This window comes from Camarhynchus parvulus, chromosome 7 (genome assembly GCF_901933205.1).
Source record: "Camarhynchus parvulus chromosome 7, STF_HiC, whole genome shotgun sequence".
Lineage (NCBI taxonomy): Eukaryota > Metazoa > Chordata > Aves > Passeriformes > Thraupidae > Camarhynchus > Camarhynchus parvulus.
Genome location: NC_044577.1, coordinates 6,719,486 through 6,745,200, shown reverse-complemented (window position 1 = coordinate 6,745,200; position 25,715 = coordinate 6,719,486). Strand labels below are relative to the sequence as shown.

Below are 25,715 nucleotides of genomic sequence, written 5' to 3'. Positions count from 1 at the left end.
AATAATAATTTCCAAATTTGTTTGCAGTGCTAAAGAATAGTATTTGAGGAAAGATTTTAAAATCATGATTAAAAGCACAAAATGAGATCTGTATTAGTTTGCAGAATGTTTTGCTGAACTGTATGTGGATAAAGCCTTTTATTTGTTCCTGTTAGAAGTTAGGCTTAATAATTGAGTCGAGAAGGAATCAAAGACTTGCAATTTTTTGTTTGTTTAGGCAAGAACACATTATGATGTGGAATTTACCATGGTCATATTTTCTGGCTAAAAAAGAAATTCCTTTAAAACCAAAAGCGTTCTTCCATTATTATTAGAAAAAAAAAATAAAGGAAGAACTCTCAGTAGTTTTCCCTACATAATATACTGAAGCCTTCTAAAGGGCATTGTCAAATTTAAAAATTACCTAAATAGTTAGTGCTGCTCATGATTTCACCAAGAGTTGTTTTTAAGAATTAATTTCCTTTTTATGATATGCTGCAAGCTGGGAAAACACTGAGTATGCAGAGGAAAAAAATTGCTAAGTTTTCTAGAGAAATGAGAATTGTGGCTCTGATTTGGTGAAGACCATGCTGTCTTCACAGGCATGTAAACAAGAACACTCAAGACCAAAGAGTGTCTGAAGATGAGAAACTTCCTAGCCCTTAGATTTTTAGGTTTTATTTACTTAATATTAATTAACATAGCCAAAAGAAATTTAATGCTGTACTTTTAAGAGAAGAGGGTAGGGAACTACCTTCTATTCCCTATTATGAATAGGGAATTGATCTGTTGGTAACAAAGAAGACTTTGGGTTTATTTTCTAATTAAAATCCAGAGATCCTTAAGGAACTTTTAGTTAGTTGGAAAATAGGCATTTTTTAAAAAGTTAAAGCAAAAGTTTTCTGGAGTTAATTTCATGTGTGCATGCATAACCTTGTCTTTAGCAACATGAACATGCCAGCTGCCATGGAATAGAAGTGTTTTTCTTCTGTCAATGATTGCACTGCTTCAAAGTGAAAAATAATAGCTCTGAACTTAAGTTCTCAGTATTAAAGAGATGCACAAGATACAAAATCCTGCTTAAGGCACTGAAGCCTATGCTACAAAAAGTTCACTGATTCCTCTGAAATACAATTTAGTAATTTGGGAGCTTACTAATTATAAAGTGATTAAACATTTGTTTGAAAATGTTGTGGTAATGAATCTAGGTTCTGCAGATGGAGTAAAACTTGAAATGATTTGACTTGGCGAGCAATACTACATTGTGTAATTAATGCCAGGACATTAAAAGTACCAAGTGTTATATTTTGTGTCATGATGTGTTCCAGGACGTGATTTCAGCTGGGGCTTAGAATGAAAGCAGTAGCAGTGCCTCTAACCTGGACTGGAGATGGGACAGGAGACTTGCAATCTGCTGAGCACAGCTGCAGTCCTTGTCTTGCGTTTCATTGTGCTTACAAGAGGTTTATACTAAAAGAGCTCACATTATCTCCAAAGCTCCCAGTTTGTGTGTCTGCCCACAGGGCTGTGCTCTGCCCTGTTAATAACTTTTGCAGAATGCTCAAGGAATCTGACTGAATTTGTCAATTCTCACTTTTATGTTACACAGGAAAAATGAAGGGAAGAAAGAAGGGACGTTCCTCACCTTCACCCTTTATCTTGCTACTCTTCTGTATAGCCAGGCACGCAACTGCTGAGCTGGATGACAGCAAAGAAGAGCATGTTGTGGGTAAGAGATCCTAGAAAACACCTAAAACTCAACCAACAAAAAACAAACGCTCAAACAACTCAAAAGCCCACTATGTTAAAATGCACTGCAGGCATAATTCTGTACTTGAGAACTTTTGTGGGAAACTTTGGAAATTGGGACTAAGCTGAAAACGGTGCCTAGTTAAGAGAGGGATGCTTATAATTTTCTATTAAGCTTTAGCAAAATTGCCTTCTGCTGGGGCTTCTGTTTACCAAGCTGTTTGGAACATCTAATCCTAATCAAACACTGGGTAGATGTCAAGATGATTCCTTTAAAGCTCTGCTTTAGCAGCACGGAAAAGCTCAATGTTCAGGCAAGGAAACATAGAGCTGGTTACTCAGGCTTTATTTCCTCACACAGAAAAAGCAAACATATGATTAATACCATTGTAGATTGATGTTGCTCTGTTGCATGCACAGATCTCTTGAGTCACAGTTAATTTGCAATGTTGGATTTAAAGATGATACAATTACTGTCCTGGTAGTTTTCCTGGGCCTTAACGAAGGTCTTTGTATTGCCCAAGTGATTTGATATCACTGAATAAATAAAGGAGTTGGACTTGATCCTTGTTAATCCCTCCCAACTCTGGATATTCTACAACTCTATGACTAAAAACTCACTAGCTGAAAATTTTTTATAGAAAAGCAGTGTGACTGTTAGAAATGGGGATGTTCTTGATTTTTCGCCATAGTAAAATCATTGTTTACTTCACTGAAATTAAGATTTATCAGAACTCTAGACTGGATATCCTTGTGAAGGGTATTTCAGTTTTTTCCCAAACAATTCCGAGAAAGATGAGGGGAACATACACTGCTGGGGCCACACTAAAGTATTCCTTTTTCCTTTGAGGAAGTGACTTGAAACTGTGATCACTTCCCTAAGCTGCAGAGGACTCTGGAGTGGATGCTATTTTTTGACAAGTCTGATTTTGAAGCGCAAATGAAAGTGCAGCTAAGGGGAACCTTTTTGCTGTGTTTTGTCGTATTTCCATCCAGACTATTTCTCTCTATCCGACTTTTGCAGCAGTGCTCTTTGAGACAGAAATAGTAGTTGTGCACAGTCATGGCTATACTAAGATAGGACCGTGTCACAATTAGTCACTACAATTTAATATATGTGCTGTTCCAGGTTAAATGAATGACTAGAATGGCTGTGTAGTAAAGACTGGTTCATGAAGAATAAACTTGTTTCTTTTAAACTCTGAAGCACAAAAATGCCCTTTTTGTTGGAGGGCAAAGTCAGATTTATCTTTGCCCCACAACTTTTAGTGCTGTATAAATTCTTAGCTAAGCTTGCAGGTCATGAAGGCCAAACCAGCTTGCACACTTTGTCACCATAACAAGAAATCTGATGGCTTAATTTTTTTTCTTCTATTTGCTTTGTTTATCGAAGAAAATAAGTAAATAATCTCAGGGAAATTAAATAGTCATTTTACTGGGGATTATTTTTCCTCTGGTTATTTTGCAACTGGTTACTTAGGATTATGTGACCACTAACTGATTTAGCAAGAGAAACAATTCTGAACTTCTGGCTTTAATTCTGAAGTAAAAACCCATCAGATGTGACGCTTAGACATTAAAGTAGGATCCTGTTTTTGTGACTACTGAGGACTCAGTTGTAGTGTTTATAATAAAAAAGCTTTTGCTGTACTGTTTTCACTAAATATTTAGATTGTTGTTAATTAAAATTTTATTTGTGGTTTCTCAAGATTTAACTTCTGGACTCAGACTTTAAATGTCGAAATTTTGTGGGCTGCAATATCATTGATAACATTTGTTTTTGATGTTAGATGATTATAAAGCAATGGCATTTTACTCCAGCATTCCATAAATTTCAGGTATTAAAGGATAAAATTAATTCTGTGCATCCATTATTTTTAATGTCATACTTTTGGATCACATTGAGTAAAAGTGCTTTGTGAATTTAAGAAGTGGGCTTTTGTCTATTTTAATCACGGCAATAATCAAGATTGCAGGGTCAAGCCCAATGTAATAAAAATATTTTTAATTTGTTCTCTTCCAGCAAAATCTGTCATTTTTCCATCAATAGATGAATATAATAAGAAAAATGAAGGGTATAAAAATAACCAGGTTATGCATACTGTTCATTAATCCCTTATGTGGTAGGCAGCACTGTAGCCGATGTTCCAAAGCCTGAAGAAAATGACTCACAAATTGAATGTGCTTTTTATTCATATGTGAAAGCTTGCCAAGAATAAATGTGCCTGCCTCTAAAAAAATGTAGGAAACACAGAGTAGGAAGAGCACTGAACAGTGTGTGGGTGGGAAGCTGTCAAACTGACAAAGATGGAGAGAAAAGAAACAGCTATTCATTAGTGACAAGGTGCTTAGTATTGATACCACTTATCAAAGGGAGACATTGCCAAGGAAGGCTGGAAAGATGACAGCATATCTTTATAATTAAGGATAACCATGGAAATTTTCATAAAGTTAAGAACACATAACCTAAGCAAACTAAAACAAAGTATTTTTACATAAAAATTCAGAAATACTTGTGATCTTTATTCTCCCAATTCATATCTCTGTTCTGAAAAGCAACTCCTCCATAACGCTTACCTTTCATATTTATTGTGCTTCAGGTGTAGTATAGGAATCAGTTCATTTTCCTAATTAAAGGGAAGTCTTTTTATCAAGCAGCCCTGCAGATTATCCACAAGAGTCTGAAAGCCAAATTAGAGTCTTTTGTTATGCCTACATCCAGAGGAAAGGTATTGTTTTCGCTGGTACTAATGTAAAAGGATTAGAGGCATCATTCACCACTCCTGCTTTTGTAGCAGTGCTCTGCTTTCTAGTGAAGTGGTAACAGAGCCTTGCCTGGATAACCTGTGCTCAGGGCTGCATCAGGGCTGGCTGCAGCTTTTTGGAGCTCTCTTAGTGAAATGACTGCACTGAAATGAGGAGTGGTGTCCAAACTGTCCCCTTGAGTGGCAAAAGTTGCCGTGAGAGTGACAACAAAGGTGAGAAAGGCTGTGCTGTACAGGAACAGTCCTGGCCCCATCTTGTTTGACAGCTGCAAAAAGCAGGAAGGATGAAGGACTGCAGGAAGAAAGTAGTGACAAAAAATCCCTGCAAGGAGCTCATTCTCATTGTCAGCCATTTCATGGGCATTACTTTGGTCTTAACACAGTCTGGGGAGTGCACTGGCTGTTAAACAGAGCAATGGGTGTATGGTGCTCATGCAGCTAATGTAAGGAAGCCATTACATTAAAACATTTAAGAAAAGGGAGAGGGGATTTTGCTGGGTTTTTTTCCAGTTTTAGTATGGGAAGTAATAACTTCTGTGTGACAGTGAGCATCAGCTGTAATCATTATTTAATGTATTTATAACAAAATGTCTTGGTCTAGGCTAGTACAGTCCTACAATTATACAGGAATTCTTTATGTATCTGGACCAGGTGTCTAAATTGGATGAGTAATAAATATCCAACAGAACCAGATCTAACATGAGAGCTTAAATTAATTTTTTAAATGACACATGCAATGTGCTATACTTAAGGAGGAGAGATAATGCAATCATAAATACAAGATGGAATATTAATGTTGAAGCACCTGTATAACAAGGTTCTATTTGCTGGAAAGTCAATGGAAGTTACAGAGCATTACAAAATTAATTAAATGTTAAAGTGATTAGCATTATAGTCAATGTCAAAAGGCAAGTGATTTTGTGTTGGGTTAAGGAACAAACCAAAGGATAATTATTCCACTCTATTTGCAAGTAGTAATGTGTCAGGTAGAGGATTATATTCAACTCTCAGCAGCACATTTTATCAGGAATCCAGACCAATAGGAATCATTCAAATAAGAGTTATGAGAGGATTAGAAAGCAAGGCCAACAAAAAGATGAGAAGAAAGGAGTTTATTTAGCATGGAGATAATTAAGAGGAGACAAAATCTTCCAATAAAAAGAGAATGGGCAGAGGTTTGGGCTACTGAACTGATGCTGTGAGTGCAGGGCAGCTGCTGCATCACCAAGGCTTCAAGCAACCAGGGAAGCAACTGGACTTGGAAAGCCCAAAATCAAGGTTGAGAGTGCAGGAATCAACTTTCTCTCCTTCAACAGCCTTGAATTGCAAGACATAAATGATGGATTGGAAAAACAAGACTGATTCGCCATGTGTGTATATGTGACTTTCAATTATTTTGCCTATGCATGAAGTAAAAATTATTTAATATATAATAAAGAATGTTCAGGCAGTATACTACCAAAAAAAGGGCTGTCTTACAAGGAGAGTAGTGAAATCCTAGAGCTGACTGCTTCAGATTGCTTGGAATTTTACTTCACTTGGATGAGAAACTCCATTAACATTCATTCAAGTGTTATCTTCCTCTGTTTCTGCTGAGGAATTTTTACTGACTTTCCTGACAGACATCTTCACTAAATGTTATATCCTGTGCTTTTCACACAGCACCTAAAATGTAATAACACTTTGTCCCAGTGTTCAAGAGCAGAGGATGAGTCCTTACACTAGGAATTAATTTTGTCAAGGTATATTCCACAAATGAAACAAGTACAGGCAGATATGTGTCTATGGGCAAATACTCCTGCTTGCCTTCTCATCTGCTGCTCTAATCTGAGAAGGAAAGCTAATTTTATATCATCTGTGTGAGTTAAGTGCTCCCAGGTGTAAAATAATGGGGAAGCATTCTTTCACTGTTTCCAGACAGAAGAATGACTCAGTTCCGACCAATCCCTTGGAGACCTCTTTCTTCAGAGTCACTTGGTTACTGTTTGGACTTGGAGGGTTTGGCCCCTGGGGCTTTGATAGGGTACAGATTTTACTCAAACTATGGCAGCTTTCTAGCATTCCTAGGAAACTGAGTGATTGCCAAGAAGTGTGAAACGGTCATTATGTTCTCAGCAGATGTCAGGACATCTGACAGTGGTTAGCAGCATCCCTGTGACTGCAGGGGAAAGGCCTTAGGAGGTAACCAAAACAATGATTTTGTTCTGTGGGTCTGATGGGAAGTGGGCTAGGAATGGAGAGCAGAAAGTTCCCAGGATGAACTCTGCTGAGCCATTTGTTCATCCTCTTGGTGTAGTTTTGCAAAAATGTTTGCATGCTGTTTTTGTTTGGATAGCCCACCACACTGGGATGGTGCAATGCAGCAAGAAAATGAGCTGACATAACCATGTGTCTGAAATGTTGGTGGTTAAGAAACCTGGTCAGTTTTCACAACCTCTTGTAGACTGAACTGGGTCACTGGCAGAGGTCACAGAGGGGATCTCATTTCTGGGTGCCAAGAAAATGACGTGTTCATAAACCAGCTGCCAGCCCTCACCCCCACCACATCTGAGTTGGATTGGTTCCCGTGGAGCTTTGAGTGTTTGATTTTAACATTTCAGGAGTGAGTTCATAACTTACTGAAAACTTTGGTGTTTTTAAGGCATTTTTTTCCCTGGTACTGAGCAGGGGAAATCCAAAATTTCATTTTGCAATTCAGTATCCTCTCAACTTTTTAAGCTGAGCATTTTAAAATCCCTTCCAAAGGATTCCCAAGCCTTTTGGAGAACTTTAGAGTCTTTGAAGTCCAACTTGGCATTTTTTGTGATTTCTAAATACTAAATCTTTGTGGACTCAGAATTCTGCTAATGAATTCTGGAATCTTGTTTACCAAATCTAACATCTCTTATAATGATTAATTTTATTTCATCAATATTTCCTATTGTACAGTCTTCAATAATCTTTTCAAATCTATATACCCAGCTTCAAAACCCGAAAATTTATTTTCACCAATAGTCAATAAGTCACAAACTATTTTGGGGACTGAATATTTAAATAGAATTTAAATTCTATTAGTTGAGTCCTTTTTATATGTATTTTTACATCAAATGGTTCACTTTTGGAAGATCTGATTGTTCTGTCGGTAGTTATTGTGTAATAGAGGTTGTTAGTTTTTTCAAGGACTTAAATACTATTGCTTAAAAGATTTTAGTGCTGAAATTTGTTTCTTTTCTGTAGGTTTAATAGTCGTAAGTGGCTCAAATGGAATAAAACTAGTAAACTTCTGTGGACCTCAGTACGTATGAGGATTTATGTCAGTTCTTTGATTTTAATTCAAAGTTCATCTAATAAGCTCAATTTTAGATGCTAAAATTATATATCCACAGAGCAGGTGGGTAGTAAGTACACAAGTTCCCCTTTAACCATGACATAAAGACTGATTTTCATGGATTCTTTTAATTAAAACAGGAAATCTAAACTAGTAAGAGTAGGAATCTGTAATGATTACATGATCATGTAAACTCTTGCCTTGTTTTTTTTTTCCTCCTTCCTGGGCCACTGCAAAGAGCACAGATAGATATATTTGCATATATGTTCTGAGACATCTGCTGTAGGTGAATGAATGAAAAACTTTAGGTCTGTTCTTCTGGCTCCTATGGCAAGCCCACAAGCTCTGTAGAGTTTCCAAAACCCTCTGCCTTGGAAATACTGCCTTGGAAAAGCAAAACAGAAAAGTATATTAACCATATATTTGTAAGGGAACAGTATCAGGAACTGGATTGTTGACCAGAATTTCCTTATAGACATTGACAAGGTGAAACTTTGCTAGTGTTCTTCACAATGCCTATAAAAATTTACCTAGAACATTCCCTGACCTAATATATATTGAAAGACAGAAATGACACAATTTTAAAAGTTTCACCTTCATTTTGCCTTGACTTTCTAGTTGTTTGCAGTTGAAAGCTGTGCTGTGAGAAGGGTCAGATGAAAGGAAAAAGTGTCTGGTGCCTGTCAGTAGTGCCAGCAGGGCTTGTGTCCCAGAGCAGTGCCATCTGACAGGAGAGGGATGCCCTCTGCAGGCCTCTGGCCATCCCACACTGCTCCCTGGCAGCTCCTTCATGAGCCAAGTTCTCTGGGAGCAGCGCATGGAGGAGAGCCCAAGGAAACCTTTCTGCCCTGGTGGTCTTTGTGTCTTTGTGTGTTTTTGTTATTCAGCACTGCACCCCAGCTCCTGTGACTCAGCCGCGCTCCATAACTGTTTAGAGGTTTGTGATGAGGAGTTGAAGTTCGTACTGTGAGCTGTTTTGGTGGAAAATTGAAGCCACACATTTGAATTGATCGAATGGAATCTGTGTTCCAATGCAGATGATGTTTTTCTTTCTACATCTGTTCGGTGTGCTGGGAGCTCTGCAGACAGATGTTGTGCAGTGCCTCTCTAGCAGAGCACACAAGCAACTTCATCTGGGAGTTACACCATGCAGTGTGAAGCAAACTAACTCGGCTATTCTGCTTCTCCCCTGTGCTCCAGGCGCTGCTTTGCCTCCACTGAAGCTGGTGCACTCGTTCTGTGCCATGAAAGCAGACGAAGGCCCGTGCAAAGCCATCCACATCCGATATTTCTTCAGCATCAAGAGCCGCAAGTGCGAGGTGTTTGAATATGGTGGATGCCATGGCAATGAGAACAACTTCCTGACGCTGGAGGAATGCCAGGAGAAGTGTGTGCCAAAAGGCCAGTACCCATTCTCTCACCCTCCTACCAAGCCTTCATTTGCAGCTGTTATTTCTCATTCACAAACCACTTGAATTGGGGAAGTAGAAGCTCTCTTCAGTTCCTATTATGACAGAAATACGATTCCTCTAATTATGTTCCCAAGTAGGCTGCAGTCATCTGAATTATTTTACGTGGTGTGGAAAGACAGATGGGTTTTGTAGTGTACCTGTGGAATAGAGACACCATGGCAAGGAATCTTATTTTCTAGCTAGAGCCCTGTTTTGGATGAGTTCTTAAGTGAAATTGATTATGAGGCTGGGCTAAGCTGGTGGGTAGCAAAGATGTTCTTTATGGCTTTCAAAGTGTCTAACACAAGTTTTGAACCCAGGTTTGTCCTTTACTTGAGAAGCTGATGGAAGTTGTGCAAAATTTTGGCCGTCTTCTCTGTTTCAGCATAGTTACTACTACAGTAGTAGATAATTCTCATTAAAAATGGCAGTTATGGCTATTTTTCAACTTTATTTTATTGAATCCTCCTCAGTTAATCATAGGAAAAAAAGAAAATGAGATCTAACATATGATACACAGCACAATGTGCACCAAGGGCTTTGTGAATGCTGGTTTTGCTATTAAAATTCATCCTTGTAATTAAGGTTTTCAGCATTGTACATATTCCTCACACAACTGGATGAAAATTAGAAGACTTGTATCTTCTAGGATTAGCATAGGCCACTTGCAAGCACAGCAAGTTCTTATAGGTTACAAAAAACACTTCCGAAAAATTTCGGATTAGAAAATTGATTTCAGAAGCTCCTATTTGTGTTTTCTGAGCAAAGCTGACTGCATATGTGACAAGGTAATTTATAGCTTCAGTTTTTGTCTGGCAACAAATATACGTGTCTCTTACCTATTTTTCCATCCCTTCCAGAATTCACATCTACATAGTGTTTAGGTCAGGCTTTAAATCGGTTACATTGTCTGTTTTTTAGCACATCTGTATTTCCTGATCAAAAGTACTCTGTATCTTGTTGCTAAATTTATTTAGAAGTCTCAAAGTAAGTATCTGTCTCCCAGTGCAGTGTTACAATAATGGCTGGAGCTGGTTGCGCATTACCCAAAGTGGTATTTCAAAAGCGTTTCTAGTTTTAATGCCTCTAATTTTATCAGTCTGCAAATGTTAATAAGCCATTTCCATATTCCTTGAAAGCATCCCTGGTCTCAATGCTTCTGGTCTTTCCTAAGAGGAGACTTCACACATTTTATTTACTCACCACATATTAACTCATAATATGATTTACCTTTCAGCTCCATTTTTCTGATCTGCTCGTGCCACCGTAATTTCTGGTTCAGTTAGGTTTTGCTTTTAAACAATGGTATCCTTATAAGGCTCTTTCTATCAGCATGGGAAAAAAAAAACCAACAAAAACACTACAAAGTTTCACTAAGGACTTGTCAAAGTCAAAAATGTTCCTCCATTTTTTAAGTGGATGAAAATTTTCCAGTGCATTTTACTCTAAGGATTAATTTGAAACTTACCTTTTGATGGTTTCTGGACAGATCCTACTAATAAGCCTCAGAGACCAGAGGTGCTCCAGGGAAGAAGTGGGAAGGATCAGTCATAGCTTTGCTCTGTTTTCAGATTCAATACATCGATAAACACAGTGGTAATTATAGTAAAATAATATTAATTATTAAAATGGCATCCCATCAAGAAAGAGGTATGTGGAAATCACAATTCTTTAGTTACTAAATAACATAATCCAGCATTTCAAGTAAAAAAAAAAAAAAAAAAAAAGGATGACATGAAAAAAACCATTTTGCCCTACATTCAAGCACACACAAAATTCAGGAACCTCTGTCCTGAATTGGATCTGAAATGGATCTTAAGCAAAATCTTCCTGAAGTGGCTGGAAAGAGAAGGAACCTAATGAATTTCTTTTTATGTTGAAGTCTCAGATACTTCCAGAAGTGCAGATTACTGTTTTGGTGCTCATTTACGTGTAGTTGGTATCTTAGCAATTGGTAGGGATAAAAGCTGTTTACAACACTGTTCCTTCTCCAAACTATACTTTTTTTGTCTTTGATTCATCATACCTGAGTTTTAAAAAAATACCAAAGTAAGATAGAATTCAAGTCATGGGTTTTAAAATCTTCCTTACAGACTATTGTATGGAAGCAGATCCCATTTCTGGGCAGAAAATCAAAGAAAGAAGGAATTCATTACAAATCATGAATCTGTTTCTAGTTATGACTCCACCAAGTTTAAAGAGTAAAGTCTTTCAAGATAAAAAATTGAAAATTATTGTTTCCTTGAATAGCATTCAGTTTCAGAAAGGCCTGGAGTCTAGGATGTGAATTAGCTCTTTGTCTGACACCAGGCTGGCTCTTGGTGGTTTCCAGCTAGTGTTTGGTTTGGGGTTTCAGCAGGACCCACAGCATCTTTACCATGCTTGGAGTGGGGTTATTTGCACCTGCCAGAATCTCATCCAAAACTTGACATTTCTGCCACATGAAATTTGGAGTGTTTGTCCTCAATTTCAGTTTAAATGCTAAGACAGAGGAATAAAAAGGAAAAGACTGGGCTGATAGATGCAGAATTTGGAATTAAGTGTCCAAAAGCCATAATCAGGTGTCATGAGTGAAGATTTATCACATTATTTCTTGCATCTGATGCTGCTGTTTTCAGAGAATAAGCTGAGTTGGAAGGGACCCAGTGTTACTTTGATTCTGACACACATTTTGGATCTGGAAAAGATCTTCTAGACCAAATCCTGTACTGGCATATATTTGGCATAACTCTATAGCATAAAACTGAAAGTTATTTAAAATGAGAACTGGCTTAGTGTCTCCATCTTGATACTCAGCCCATACCCTTTTCTGTGTATGACTAACAGTGATCCAAGACTCTCCAAGAGCTAGATCTGCTTGGAGGAAGAGGAGAAACAAAGGCTCATGATCTCTGTATTCTCTGAGTGGATAAGAGCAGATAAAATGCTTTAGTGTTACATACAGTATGCTGCAGATCATCAGGCATAAAGCAAAGTAAACCCTTAAATTAATCCCTTTTGCTAACATAATACAGCAAAACCCTGTGTAATTCTGTGAATTTTTATTAACTCTAACTCTGTCTGTGTAGTATTGTAATATATGGTTGTATTCATCTTATTTACATTTCCAGTATTTATTACTGTAGGAGATCATTATTTAGTGACTGTGGACATGAGTCTGGAGAGTATGAGTGACACAAAAGTGCTTAGAAATAAAGAAAAATCTGAAATACTAGATTATCAGTTTGAAGAATGTGAAGAACAGTATGATAAAAAATAAGCTCAAGGGCAGCTACCTAACATATGCAAAAATTCAGTAGAAATAATGCGATCAGTCAAAGTTTTTGATTTTCAATATTCAGCACAAATACAAGAATAAATGAGCCAGCATGAGGGACTTAGCAGATCAGGATAACTTGTTAACAGTTTGGAATCAATAAGGCACCAGAAAGAGCTGATTGATGTCAGTACAACAGAGTTGAGAGAGCTCAGCTGTGTTCTGGCCACTCTAAGGCTCTCCAAGACAAAGTTCAGATTCAAGATGAGTACTTCTCAATCAGGCTTCCTAGAAATCAGCTGTATTTTTTATTTCCTGTGCCCAGTACTCACAACTTCAGGCAGTGAAAAAGTACTTTCTAAGAGGAATTTGCCTATATGTGCCATTGTTTACTGGATATGAGTATAATCTCAAATGTCACTTTGTGTCACTACCACAAAGACCTTAATTTTCAAGGCCACAAATATAAATTTTAGGCTACTTAAGCTTCTTTCTATGGGAAAATACCTGCTCTGATAAATGGTTCTGGTCATGATGGCAATTCTAATGTCTATTATTTAGAGTGGATCTGCTAAGAAATATACTTTGTTTACAAAAAAGAAACCAATTCAGATGTGGATTTGGATTTTTGACTGAAACCAGAAGCAAAAACAGCGTTGACATGGTACTAGGATTAAGATATTCCAGGCCTGTATAAACTCACAATGAAATTTTCCTTTTCTCTGCCAGAAGAGTAGAGATCACATGCCAAAGTATGATTGCTGATTTTGCCCCGAAGGGGACAGCTGAGTGAGATTAGTGAAACGGCCTGACGTGCGTGTCTGTGTTTAGGTCATGGGTTTAAATGCTGAGGGCCAAGCCTCCTACTAATAGGAAAAACTGGAAACCTGTTCAAAGAAATGCTACGTCACTCTGAAGTGCGTGCCATGCCTTTAATATTTTTTAAAGGGTAACAGCTGCATTGTCCCAAAGGTGGAAGGAAAAATGTGTCATGACAGAATTTCTACCCAATAGATCTGCTTTGAAAATATAACATCAGCATGTTTCCAGAGAAAACTAGGGTAGAATTATGAGACAAAAGGGCAGTAAAGTACAAAACAAGAATTATGAAGCAATGCAAATAAGGTGACTAAGGCAGAGTCCAGAAGCTGCTGGCCACCTTTCTTTCAGCTGTCAAAATATTGTCGTCCTTTCTCAGACATTGTACTATTGGCTCTGCCCTTCAACTCCTTTGCAGTTTTATGATTAGACAGTCTCCTACAAGGAGAAGAAGGTTCGTTTTCAATCTCTAAAAAGGAATTTGGGGTTGAATTTAGGTACCCAGTTTCTTGAGCTGATACAATAAAACCCAGGCTCCTGCATTAAAAATGACAGTAACAACTTGGCTGCAGATCGTTCAGAGAGAACTATGCAGACAAAGTTTTAATCTACAGCCCCCTGGGATACCTGGGGATAATTGGCCAGTTGCAGTTAATTAATATCATTAACTGCATGAGTAAAGCTTCACTCAGGCCCTAGGTGGCCGAGCAAAGGGAATTGGGTAGGATGAGGGAAGCCTTACTGTCTCCATCAGCCAGCTCCACAGCTATGAGCAGTATTAGTAGCTACAGCAGTCAGGTTGTTAGTCTGCTAATTACTCCTCTTTTGAGGAGTGAGATTGCGTGATGCAGGATCCTGGATCCAGTAGCAAGAGGGGCAATTTCCCTGTTCAATTCTAAATTGGCATAATTTGATTTCAGCGCTTGCTATGTTGTCAAGTTTCCAATACAACAGGTCTTACTATACAAGGGAAATGATAGTTCTCCACAATGAGCTTTTGTGCTACTTCCTGAATAAAGAGAAAAAGTAAAAGGAAGAAGTTCTGTTTTCTTGCTTCTCATTGCTCACTGTCACTGCTAAACACACTAGTATCACAGGTGAGACTTAACATGTCTGCTTTTGCTAAATACTTTTATTTTTATTTTTCTTGCAGATTTTCCTCAGAAGATGGCATTAGCAAAAAATAAGAAAGGTAATTGTATTTATATCATAATTTAAGATTCCTCTACCACAATAAGGAATGTATTTTCTTCTTTTGTTAGCTCAGAACAGTACATAGTTTATCTTCTAACAAAAACAGCAATGTCAGTTCAAAACGAGTTCTTAGGTCGAATCTTCTTCTGTCTTCATCAAAGAATTTGAGGACAGTTGTGGTCACTGAAGATGGTAGCTGCAATCTCTTCTCCACAAAATAAATACATCATTTCTTTTTTTTCTGTAAAAAGAGGAACTCAGCAGAGATTCAAGCATTGTATAATTAGCCACGACGGGGAGCTCTTATCATGTATTTTGAGAACAAGCTAAATGCTTTGTACTAATGCCTTTTTACTTTTAGAAAAGTAGGAAAAAATTGCTCTGAAACAGAACTCTTTAAGCATTGTCTGTGGAGGAGCTACCAGAGGTTAGGCCAGATGCCCTAATTGCAAATCAAACAAGGGAGCAAGTTATCCATTCCTGAAGGGACAGACTTTTAACAGAACTTTAAATTCCTGATACCCCAGAATTCCAAAATAGCCAGTGCTAAAGTATTGGGAGTCCCTTACTGGAACACTGTTGAGGAAACTGATGTTCCTAACAAGGATATTTCACTTTAACGCTGAGTAGAGCTTGTGAAGACTTACTCTACCCTTCCCCTTGGCACATTGGCGACTCACCTGGATGGGGCCCGCTGTGGGCAGCCAGAGCTCCACAAACACAGACTTGAGTACACTTTTTCACAAGTCAGCTCCTCTTTTTCTGCTTCCTCTGCTTCATCCCTCCTTCCACTTGGGGCTTCTTGAATGGGTGTGCTCTTTGCAACTTGCAGAAACGCAAACATTTGCATATACATTTTGAAATAGACTATAATCAAATCATCTTTCCAGAATGGTATTTGGAATATTTTCATATGAGATGACTGTTTTCTTTTCCTGTTTTCTACTGTCTTTTCTATTCCTAATGTGTTACAAAAATCAGGATTATATTGTGGAAGCTACTAAGGTTGATTTTCCACCCACGCTGCAGACTTTGGCACTACTTCTTGTAAGGGCTGACCCTAATTCCCTGCTTTTAATGACAAACCAGAACACATCCTGTAAAATTCAGCCCATGGCTATCATCAGCATTATGGTACATGTACTGTTGCTTCCACTAATGTAGTTTTGAATATTGAGCCTTTAGAGAAAGATGTGGCATTTAGAAGTACAGTACTGGTTTTTGTGGTTAGGATTATATTGCTTTCATGAACTCTCTCATCAAAAGTGGCTATACAAGTTAGCTATGAGCTCAGCTAATTTGGACTTAATTTCATTTGCAAGAACCTGCAAGAACCATTTTAATATAAGACTATTCTAAATTAAAGACATCTCTTTGTAAGACTCCATCATAATCCTGTAGCCTTCTTTGCATACTCTTATTTTTACCTGCCTTCCTTTTTCAGTTAATAGCTATCTAATAATCCCTTTGTGTTATTTCGCAGTATTGCGCAATGTTTGATGAGAGATTTTTTTCTGTAGCCCCTGCTATCTGTGAGCTCCTAGGAGATGGAACAGATACTCCTGCTGCTCCCTGTCTAGGCACCTGCCTCACCTCTGTTTTCAGCTGAGAGCACAGCATGTGCCTTGCACGTATTTCTCATATTTACGGCTCTGTGTGGGCCTAGCTTTCTGAATCTGTGCACATCAAGTGCTGCCTCTGTGTAGTGAGAGAGGTGAAGCACTTGAACTGTGGATTACATTCACTGGCAGAGAATGAAATTTGTAATGAAGAATCAATTTTCAGCCATTCAGGAATGCTGAAAACAGCATTTGGTTGCTTTATTCAAGAATATTTTAGTGATTTAAGAATATTCAAGAATATTTTAGTGATTTAATTTTGCATGCTGAAAATTATTTTTTTCTGCTCATGAAGTATTATAAAAATTGAAATGCAGTATATTGACAATTCTTAGAAAAACACTCGTTATGAGCTATTATAATATTTTGTATAAATTCAACATGTGCATCAATAGCCTTTAATAATCATCTTGTTCTAGCAATGAATTTGAATATATACCTACCTAAAATAGGTGTTATAGGATTAACTTCTTTGCAAGTTGATAACCTACTTCTAAAATGTTAGGAATTTCAAAGCAATTGTTATATATATATATATACACATATATTAATGACAGCTGGCTGCACACCATTTTAGTCTCAATATTTTGTTAATTTTCACAGCTAAGGAAGGCCTTTATATGTTACACCTGCTAGGATTTTCTTATATGATGTTTAAGTAGACTTTTCTCAGCAAGTCAGATCAGACAAGAATCATATTTGTAAATATCTGTTAGCAAGAATCTGACAATTCCTCCACATATATTTCTGTATTGTTACCATGATTTTAAGCATACTATTTAAAAAAAAAAAAAAAAAGCTGAATACGGTGAGGAGTTGACTTTTGGGGATTGTCATATGGCTGTGTGTTTTTCTTCCCTGCCAAAGGATGTGATATCATGCTGTGATATTCAGTCAAATTATGCAATATTTTTGTTAACTTGTCCTTGGTTGATATTGTAGTTACTGGTTGCAAACTCAGAACTGAGGCTGAAATAATGTAGGATAGCTGCTCTGTCTCCCTGTTTCCAGCATCCTTTTACAAGGATAAACTGCCCTAGACAAACTGCACTGCTAGATATTTTTTCTGTTCTATTTTAAAACTCCTTCCTTTTTTCTTCTATTTGAGCATTGCTTTGTGTTAACATTGAGTGAAACATAAATAACAAGGGTGTATACTTAGGTGCAAGTGATCCAGCTGGGGTTCAGGTCTTCCTTTAAATCAGAATAAAAACTAATTTTCAACTTAGAATGTCAATGTTTTGGAATTTTAAAGGACTTATTAGCTGACATTTTTCAAGATGTAGTTTAGTGGCTACTTGAACGGAGCAATGAATGCCCATATAATGTTCCAGTGTAAATATAAATAATTAAATATAGAATAAAATAAATAATTACTATAATTAAATAATATGATACAATATATTTATAATTGTATTTACTAATTATTATAATATTTAGTGTATTTAACAGTTTCTTCATATAATTATTCAATTAAATATGATTATAATTAAATCTAAAACAAAAAGCACAAAAAAGCAGTAGTTATTTTATAGTTGGCCTTTAGCCCAAACCCACAGGTTTATTTAGTAAACTTCCTCCAATTCTGCTGTTGTCTTGGGATGCATTTTAGCTTTTTCTTCCCCCACCCTGTTCCTCATTTAGCATTGTTTCTAGGACAGCCTGACTTCTGCTTCCACGCCCAAGAGCCCGGGGTCTGCCGAGGGTATTTTACCAGGTACTTCTACAACAAAGAGACAAAATTGTGTGAGGCATTCAAGTATGGTGGGTGCCTAGGAAACCAGAACAACTTCAGGAGTTTGGAGGAGTGCCAGAATACCTGCCAAGACAACTGTGAGTTGATGTTTTTAATCGCTCTTAGTTTTACTCTTGTATAAAAAATGGTGTGTTTTGAAGGTATTTTTGCATTGAAAAAAGGCAATTTATGGCCCCCTGAGGTGACAGTAATTTATATATGAAATTTAGAGTAATTATACATATTTTTAAATAAAAGTACCAAAATGTAAAGTATGGAGTAAAATATTGGTAGGTACTATTTAAGGAATATTACATGACTCCTACATTTTTACTTTTCTCATGGCAGCTAGACCAAAATCTGCCATTTGTTTGGCTTTACAATACCATAAAACACTTCTGTATGTTTTTAACCCATAGGTCTGCATATACTCCTTTCAAACCAAGTCTTGTAATGACAAGAGATGCCCATATAGGAATTTTTAACTCCCTGTGTATTGCTAGCTTCCCACCAAGATTCCTGGAGCACCTGTGTGTCCCTTGGGAATGACTTGGCTGTGCAGCTTAGGCTACCAAAGCCACTCAGACTGACCACAAGCCAGTCATTTGCTTCCTTGTAATGCTCATTTCAATGAATTGTTCTACATCAGGACATACAGTGACCTTCAGAGCTCCTCTCCCTTCACCAAGTGCCTCATTTTATTCATAATGTGAACACATTTTCCCACCAAGAGCCTCCAGACCTTTTTATCTTGCTTGTCTCTCGTGGGCCTTTTTCCAGCACTGTTTCATAAGCTGTCATTTTGGCAAGGGGAACTCGAGCTTATTCACACTTAGAGTAGAAAAGACCCACTATGCTTCTTTCTAAAGATTTTTTTTTAAATTATAAATATAGAGCCATGTGCATTTTCCCTAATTTTGCTGAAGCATTTCTTCCTGGGCTGTGATTCCACTTTTACCTTCTGGACTAAAAGCTGCTGGACTAAAACCTCCTTTTTCACTACTTTAGTATAAAACAACACCTTTATGCAAATTTGCATGAACAGCCAAGAAGAGAGGGTTGCCATGGTCTAAGTAGATTAAAGCTTTTTATTTTTTGATTTATTGAATTGATACTGATTTTTGTTTGTTTTTTCTTAGCAGTTTTCGCTATTTTTTTAAATTTAACAAATTTATTGCCAGCTGTTACAGCTGAAGAACACCCCAGCACTGTGAACAGCAGTTCCCCAGCAGCAGAACACCCCAGCACTGTGAACAGCAGTTCCCCAGCAGAAGAACACCCCAGCACTGTGAACAGCAGTTCCCCAGCAGAAGCACCCAGCCAGTCTCCTGAGATTTTTGGTAAGAATTTGCTTTTGCTGTTTATAATCAAGCCTTTGATGCTCCTTGGTTTGTCCACTGATTTTTCCCTATTTGTTTGTATGTCACTGGAAATACCTGAGCACAGGGAAGTCTTTGACATTAAAAGTAGCTTCAGAGCCACTTTCTTGCCAGCAATACTTATTTTGCAGAAGGCTTACAATTGCAAAGGTCAGAATGTCTGCTGGCAATATAAAAATAACCTTACCAAGCTGTGTACGATCTAAATTTTACATCAGTAAAATTAAGGAAGAAAAAGGAACCCATTGCAGAGTTGTTTCAGCAACCTGGGTTTCCTGAGCCTTTGGGCCTTAGAGATGTTGCTTGGCAACTGGCATCAGCAGTGGGTTTGAGCAGGGCCAGCAGGTACCAATCACAGCTGATTGCCAGAGCTTGGATGTGTCTACATATCCCACCCTTGACTCTTTCACACCCACTGTCTCTATATTTTCCTTTAGGTAACTTGCTGCCAGCTGCTCCAAATGAGGAGTCCAACACCCTGAACAGCAGTTCCCCAAAGGAGGAGCCCAACCAGTTCCCCATTTTTTTTGGTAAGAATTAGCTTTTGCAGTTCTTAGCTCTCAGTCTTTTATATGGATTGCATTTCCATTTCAACCCATTTTCTGACATACCTGAGACTAAATAATGGGTTTTGATCTTTGCCAAAGGATTTGATAAGCAGAGAAAGTCAAAGCAAAAGAATATGTCACAACTTATGGATCTTTCATAAATATCAGCAAGTGGAAGACTGACCACTCTCTTTAAAAAGTGTGCACTTCCTAAAGGCCTGATTAATACAAACAGCAAAAGCAGTGATGCATAACTCTTTCAGTCTAAATTAACATTTTTTTTGTGAGGATCTAATAGGGAATTGATTTAAATTCCTTTCAGCCATTAAAAAAGAATGACATTTGGATTTTAGAAAATAGCATAGTATAATATATTTAATACCATAATGTTTGGATTTTCACTGTGACCATATTAACCTCACTTTTGGGTTGAGTATAATCACAGTGAGTATGAGTTAATTTAAAATGCTTTAATTCATGTAATTAATTCTAATTTCATTAATTTAAAATGTCTCTCCAAGGTATTTTTGCACTATGTATTATAATGCAGATGGGACTCTGGACCTTTACTGAGGAGGGATAAGCTTTGAGAGTATCAGCAGCTGGACACTGTCCTCTGTAGGTGGCTGCTGCTTGCTCACACTGTACAGGGTGGTTGAATTTGAAGCATGTCATTTTTATGATCCACAGTTGTGCAAGAGGAAGCAACAAACAGTTGGAATGAGCCTGAGCATTCTCACCAAGTATTTATGTTGTTTTTTTGCTTTTGCACTTGCTTGCACTTTTGAGGACTGAGTGATGAGGTAGACACTCGCTAAGGTTTTTGCATTTTATATGTTCTGCAGATAACAGGTGTGTAGGTGGCATTCCTGTGCTCTTTGCTCAGAATGGAGTGTCCAATAAAGCATGTGTGTTGTACCCTGTTTTTTGCCTGCACTGTAATCTACAAGCCCTGCTGGTTTGATGTAAGTTTCTGTACAGTTGTGTTGTTTACCACATGCAAACCATCAATGCACTCCGTAATTTAAATGAATGAGTATAAAACAGAAAAGCTTTTGGCAGCCTATTTTACTGAAAACTGTGTGAATTACATCAGGTCTGGTAATAAGTCTAGGGGCATTAAGGGGCAAGCACATCCCCTGAAGGTTTTTAGTCATAGTATGAATAATCCTCCAAACAGCTAACCTGTGCCAGGAAAGGAGCATGCTTCACTATGTTTTCTCAGAGGAAATGGAAGGGGCTTTGATTGTGTCAGCAACAGGGAATTTTCCTGCACAGCAGACTTTGAGGGTAAGAGAAAGAGAACTGAAGACTGATGGAACAAACAGTCAGTGTAGCAAAATGGGTTGGGTGAGAAGCACAACTGTGGAAGGACCAGGAAATTTCAGTGCAAAGTCTGGAGACCCAACAGGTTCTTCCTACTTGTGTGACCTTTGCCTTGCCCTTGTCTGCCTCATGCAGCCTCCTGTTCCTGCTCTGTTTATCAGCTGGTACCCTTCAGGCTGCTGGAATGGGCTGAAATCAGGTGATTTTGGCAATCCCACTAGAGGGGAGGGCTAAAGCTGACAGCTGATTTCCCCACAGAGACCTGGAGAACATTGTCCCCATCGCTGCTCTTTCTAGAGGTGCAGCTATAAAGTGAAGCTCCAAGGCAGAGACAGGTCACACAAACATGCAGGGTAATTGTCTGTAGCTTTCTGTGTGGGACAAGAATTTGGGTGAACTGTTTGGGATGGAGTGGGTGATGTCCATCTCCTCAAGCACAGGCAAATTGATCTGCCATTGTAATATCTATTTCCTATGTATATTGGCCTGGCTATATATCTTCTTCAAAGAACATTTAAAAAATGAAATATAATTTAATTAATTTACACTAAAATATGAAAAAAAAATCACAAGGAGTTGTCTCTTATAGAATACCTCACCTTACAATTGACATGCTGTTTCATCTTGATTTTAAGAAAAAAAAGTTTTTTTGGTATATGTAACTCTGTAACAATATCAGATATTTAGATTTACAATATAGTTCTCGATCTTCAGAAGATTAAACTGTTCTATGGCAAAAGAAACCAAACCATGGATACAGACATGAAGTTTCTAGCACTCTCAGCAATGAACTTTCTTGCAGAGATTAAAGATTGTTCTGGTCTCACTCTGCTGAAACATCTATAATAATTTTTACTCTCTGCAGACTAAGAAAGAGTGAGGCTAAGAATCAAAACTTTCATTTTATGTGATCTATGGTAGAAAATTGCAAGCACTGTACTTACATTTGATTTGTGAGATTTGAGTGGGAGACAGGATCAAAAGTCAACTTTCAGCTCAGCAAGTTTGGAATAGCACAAGGATGCAGGTCCTGTGAGTACAGAGTCAGGGTCATCTTTTGCTGATATAAATTGGCACAGTTCCATTTGCTTTAATGGATCTGCACCAATGTATACCTGTGGATTACTGTCAAGTGCAGATTACTCATTATTTTCGTAATAGCCTGTCCACTTGAGGATTCTTTTATTTTCGCTTTGCTGCAACCAGAAATGAGGAGCTGAAGTCTGCAGATATTGAAAATCTGGCAATAAGCCTGAAGCTTCATGAACATCACACACTCGTGTCTGAGGAGAAATAGTGCTCACTGCATCCCCTTTCCTCCCAAGATAATTTCAAATTTGTTTTCTAGTATGAATAATTTGCAGTCTATTGTCACACAAGCCCTGCAAAGCCTGAGGGATAAGGATTATTGTTGCAATGCAGAATTGGAGTTCTTTCTGATAAATGTGAGTCTGTATCTGGATGTGCATTTTCCAGCGATTCTGAGATTGATTAATCTCTGGTTTTTCAGAGATTATGATCATGTCATCTGTTTATACCTCAGGGGGATGGCATTCAAGAAAGAGCTGTATTATAGGAACTGAATCTTAAACCATACGAGTACCTCTGCTTTTTTATGTGGTTTTGTGGCTTGTGGGACTTTTGCCTCTTTCATTTTCTTTTTTTTTCATAAAAAAGCAGGAGAGAAAACTTTTCAACAACTCCCAGAAAAATAGGGTTGTAAAATAGAAGCATTTGGGAGAGAAACCCAAGAATAGACATAACAGCTCCATTTTCTGTTCCATCACATCCATAAATACAGCACTAGGAACTGGAGCTGAACAGAGACATCTCACCTGCTGTAATGTCCTGGTGACATTGTTTACACACTGCCTCACAGGCTTTCACATTGTCCTGCCAATAGACATGCTGGGCATGACACAGGGAAGGTTTTCTGCTTACCTGAAGTAATTTCCTGTAGTAATCAATACATTCAAAAAAATTCATAATTTTTATGATCTTCAGCATAGAGGAAATTATGATAAGTTTAGTTTTTATTTTAAAATACGGTTTTATTGGAAAAAAATGGCTCTAGGTGGCAAAATTAAGAGGTTTTCTTCATGGGCTGGTTGCTTCTGTAAGTGAAGAGCATGCAGGTATTTTTAACATAAAACATGAACAGTGTTTGGTATTTAGAGCATTTATCTGATAATGATATAGGCAAGGAATAACATAATTTTTGGGAAGAATACAGGAGGGATTCTGAATAGCACCTGGCTCTCTGGTGCACTGTACATGCACAGGCAGTCCTTGTTACCTCATCACTGGCTCCATGGTTCCCCCAAATCTTGCAGTCATTGTGGGAACTCCTTCCTGAGGGGACTGTGGACTCCCTGGAGAATTCTACATGGCAGATAAGTAATTTACATTCAAAGTGTATATTTGAATTCTCTGTTATCATTAACAAGCTTGTGCTGTTTGGCCCTTTGCTCACTGGCAAGCCTTTCTGCTCTGTTCTTTGTAGGCTCAGAAATTAGCAGGTTTAAATAGGCAAGCTATGCTGAACATATGCTTTGGGAACTAACCTCCTCTCCAGCTAGAGACAGATGGAATTAGTTCCAGGCTCAAGAGTTCTCAGAGCAGTACCAAAAGCATTGCCTTAGTTAATTTAACTGCCATCTTCATTATAAAACCCAGTAGGTTTAATAGAGATTTTATCACATTGTGGACTTCTACTCTGGATCCAGAGTGAAATTTAGTCTTGCAATTATGAAAAGAAGTTAAGAGGTTCTCATTTTATAACTTGAAACTAAGTTAGTCTATCTCAAGAAAGCATCTCAGTACTTGGTTTTTAAATTACAGAATTATTATTTTTAATAGTATGATGTTGCTAACACACCATTCTATTTCTTTCCCAGCCATTTTTCATACTTTTTCACTGCACCAGTTCAGCAATTATACATTTCAGATGAACCTTTTTTTTAGCAGCTGTACCATATGTAAGACACCTAAGATGCAGCATGTGCTTTTTGGATATTTTGTCAGCCTCCTGCATTGCCCACGTTTTTAATGCATAACTTCTTGCTTTCAGCAGCTCATCTGCTTCCCACTTTCGTGACCACAGGATGTCTTCAGCTTTGCTGTAACCTGAATGATTTCCTCAAATTTTTACTTTGTTTTTCCACTGAACTCCCTCTGTGTGGCTTTGTATCTTCAAGAGTTCTATCTGACTGGCTTCACATGTGCATTTATGCATTCTTTTATTGCATTTATGCACCCAGTTCTGCTGCTTCCTGAGGAAAAATGAAGCTCTTTGGGTCCCACCTAACTGCTGATATAATGGCTCCCATTCAGCTTCTTGCAGCCTGTGCAGCAATTTTACCAGTTCCTATTTTGTACATTAGTCACTCTGAGGTGATAGATGATGGAGTTCTTCCAGGTTTGGGAATTCTGGCATGGATTTGCTTCTTGAACTTGTTCCAGTGCCCAGGTCCTTTGGCCACCCCAGGTTCACCCTCCAGTGTTTCAGCTCTCACTTGCAGCCACCCTGAAGGAGGAAACCACCAGGCTGTCCTTGGAATGGTAAAATCCTGCCAGCAGCACTAACACACCAGCGTCTCCATCAATTTGTGCACTTGCTCTTCACATTCAGTGCTTTTTATATTCTGCAGGTTGCAAGCTAGTGTTTTATAGCTGCTCAATGGTTGCTGACAGGCCCCGTTACTTAGATCAAGTTTTCTGTAGTCATTCAACAAACTCAGCACTGAAGTATTGAATCTTATATTGCAAATGTTGGGTACTTTTACCTTCTCCTTGATTCCACAATGTCTAGCAGTGATTCACTCCATTAATTAGAAATATTCACTCCATTATTAGAAATATTTACCATATTTTAAAGCTGTCTACATTTAATTTCTTTCATGTCACTTTCTACAAATGCTTCACTTGAAACGCCTCAAAATGCATTTGTGTGCTCTCTCCTATGGCAGCAATGGCAATTTTATCACTAACAACACAAGTAAAGGTATAGCTTTCAGGTAAGCTTCTGCTGGGAATCCAAAGACAGGGTGGCATTTTACTGTGCTTTTTTTTTTTTTTTTTTAGCCATAAAAGATGCTTATGCCAAGTATCTTAGATTTTCAGGACAGCAGAATTCAATTTGCCAGCAAAAAATTACAAATTATATTGGCATAAAACTGAAATGCTGCAGTGTTGTCTCACCTTTTTTTTCTTGGTACTTCCAGAACCTCCTCCTATCCCTTCCTTGTGCATGACCCCCATGGACAGAGGGCTTTGCAGAGCCAAAGAATTGAGATTTTTCTACAGCTTCTCAACTGGAAGGTGTCACCCCTTTAGCTACAGCGGTTGTGGTGGGAATGAGAATAATTTCATCTCCAGGAAGTCGTGTTTGAGGATCTGCAAGAAAGGTATGGGAAGTGCTACTGGCCCCGGCTATGGCTCAGAGGTAAATATTGTGCGGGTCAAAACATTCTCTTGCCACTTTTGCTAGTAAGGATTGGCCTGGTCAAATGTAACAGTTGAAAGTCTCAGAAAAGTGAGAATGGAAATCAGGAGAGATACAGAGCTAGAGAGAGAAGGAGGGACAGTA

The 25,715-nt window shown here is 38.0% G+C and overlaps 1 protein-coding gene across 6 annotated transcripts in view; it reads left to right on the top strand.

The window, feature by feature from the left end:
• TFPI (tissue factor pathway inhibitor) overlaps positions 1 to 25,715 on the top strand; it is a 66,655-nt gene that overhangs the window by 39,198 nt on the left and 1,742 nt on the right. For 4 of the 6 annotated variants that reach the window (XM_030952882.1, XM_030952881.1, XM_030952883.1 and 1 more), the window contains 7 exons: positions 1,589 to 1,708; positions 9,001 to 9,201; positions 14,480 to 14,518; positions 17,784 to 17,972; positions 19,056 to 19,214; positions 19,691 to 19,783; positions 25,351 to 25,533. In XM_030952882.1, coding sequence (XP_030808742.1) covers positions 1,594 to 1,708; positions 9,001 to 9,201; positions 14,480 to 14,518; positions 17,784 to 17,972; positions 19,056 to 19,214; positions 19,691 to 19,783; positions 25,351 to 25,533 — 979 coding nt within the window. In that variant the 5' untranslated portion in view covers positions 1,589 to 1,593. Of the gene's footprint in view, positions 1 to 1,588; positions 1,709 to 9,000; positions 9,202 to 14,479; positions 14,519 to 17,783; positions 17,973 to 19,055; positions 19,215 to 19,690; positions 19,784 to 25,350; positions 25,572 to 25,715 lie in introns of all 6 variants that reach the window. The other 2 variants (XM_030952884.1, XM_030952885.1) reach the window with 2 other exon arrangements.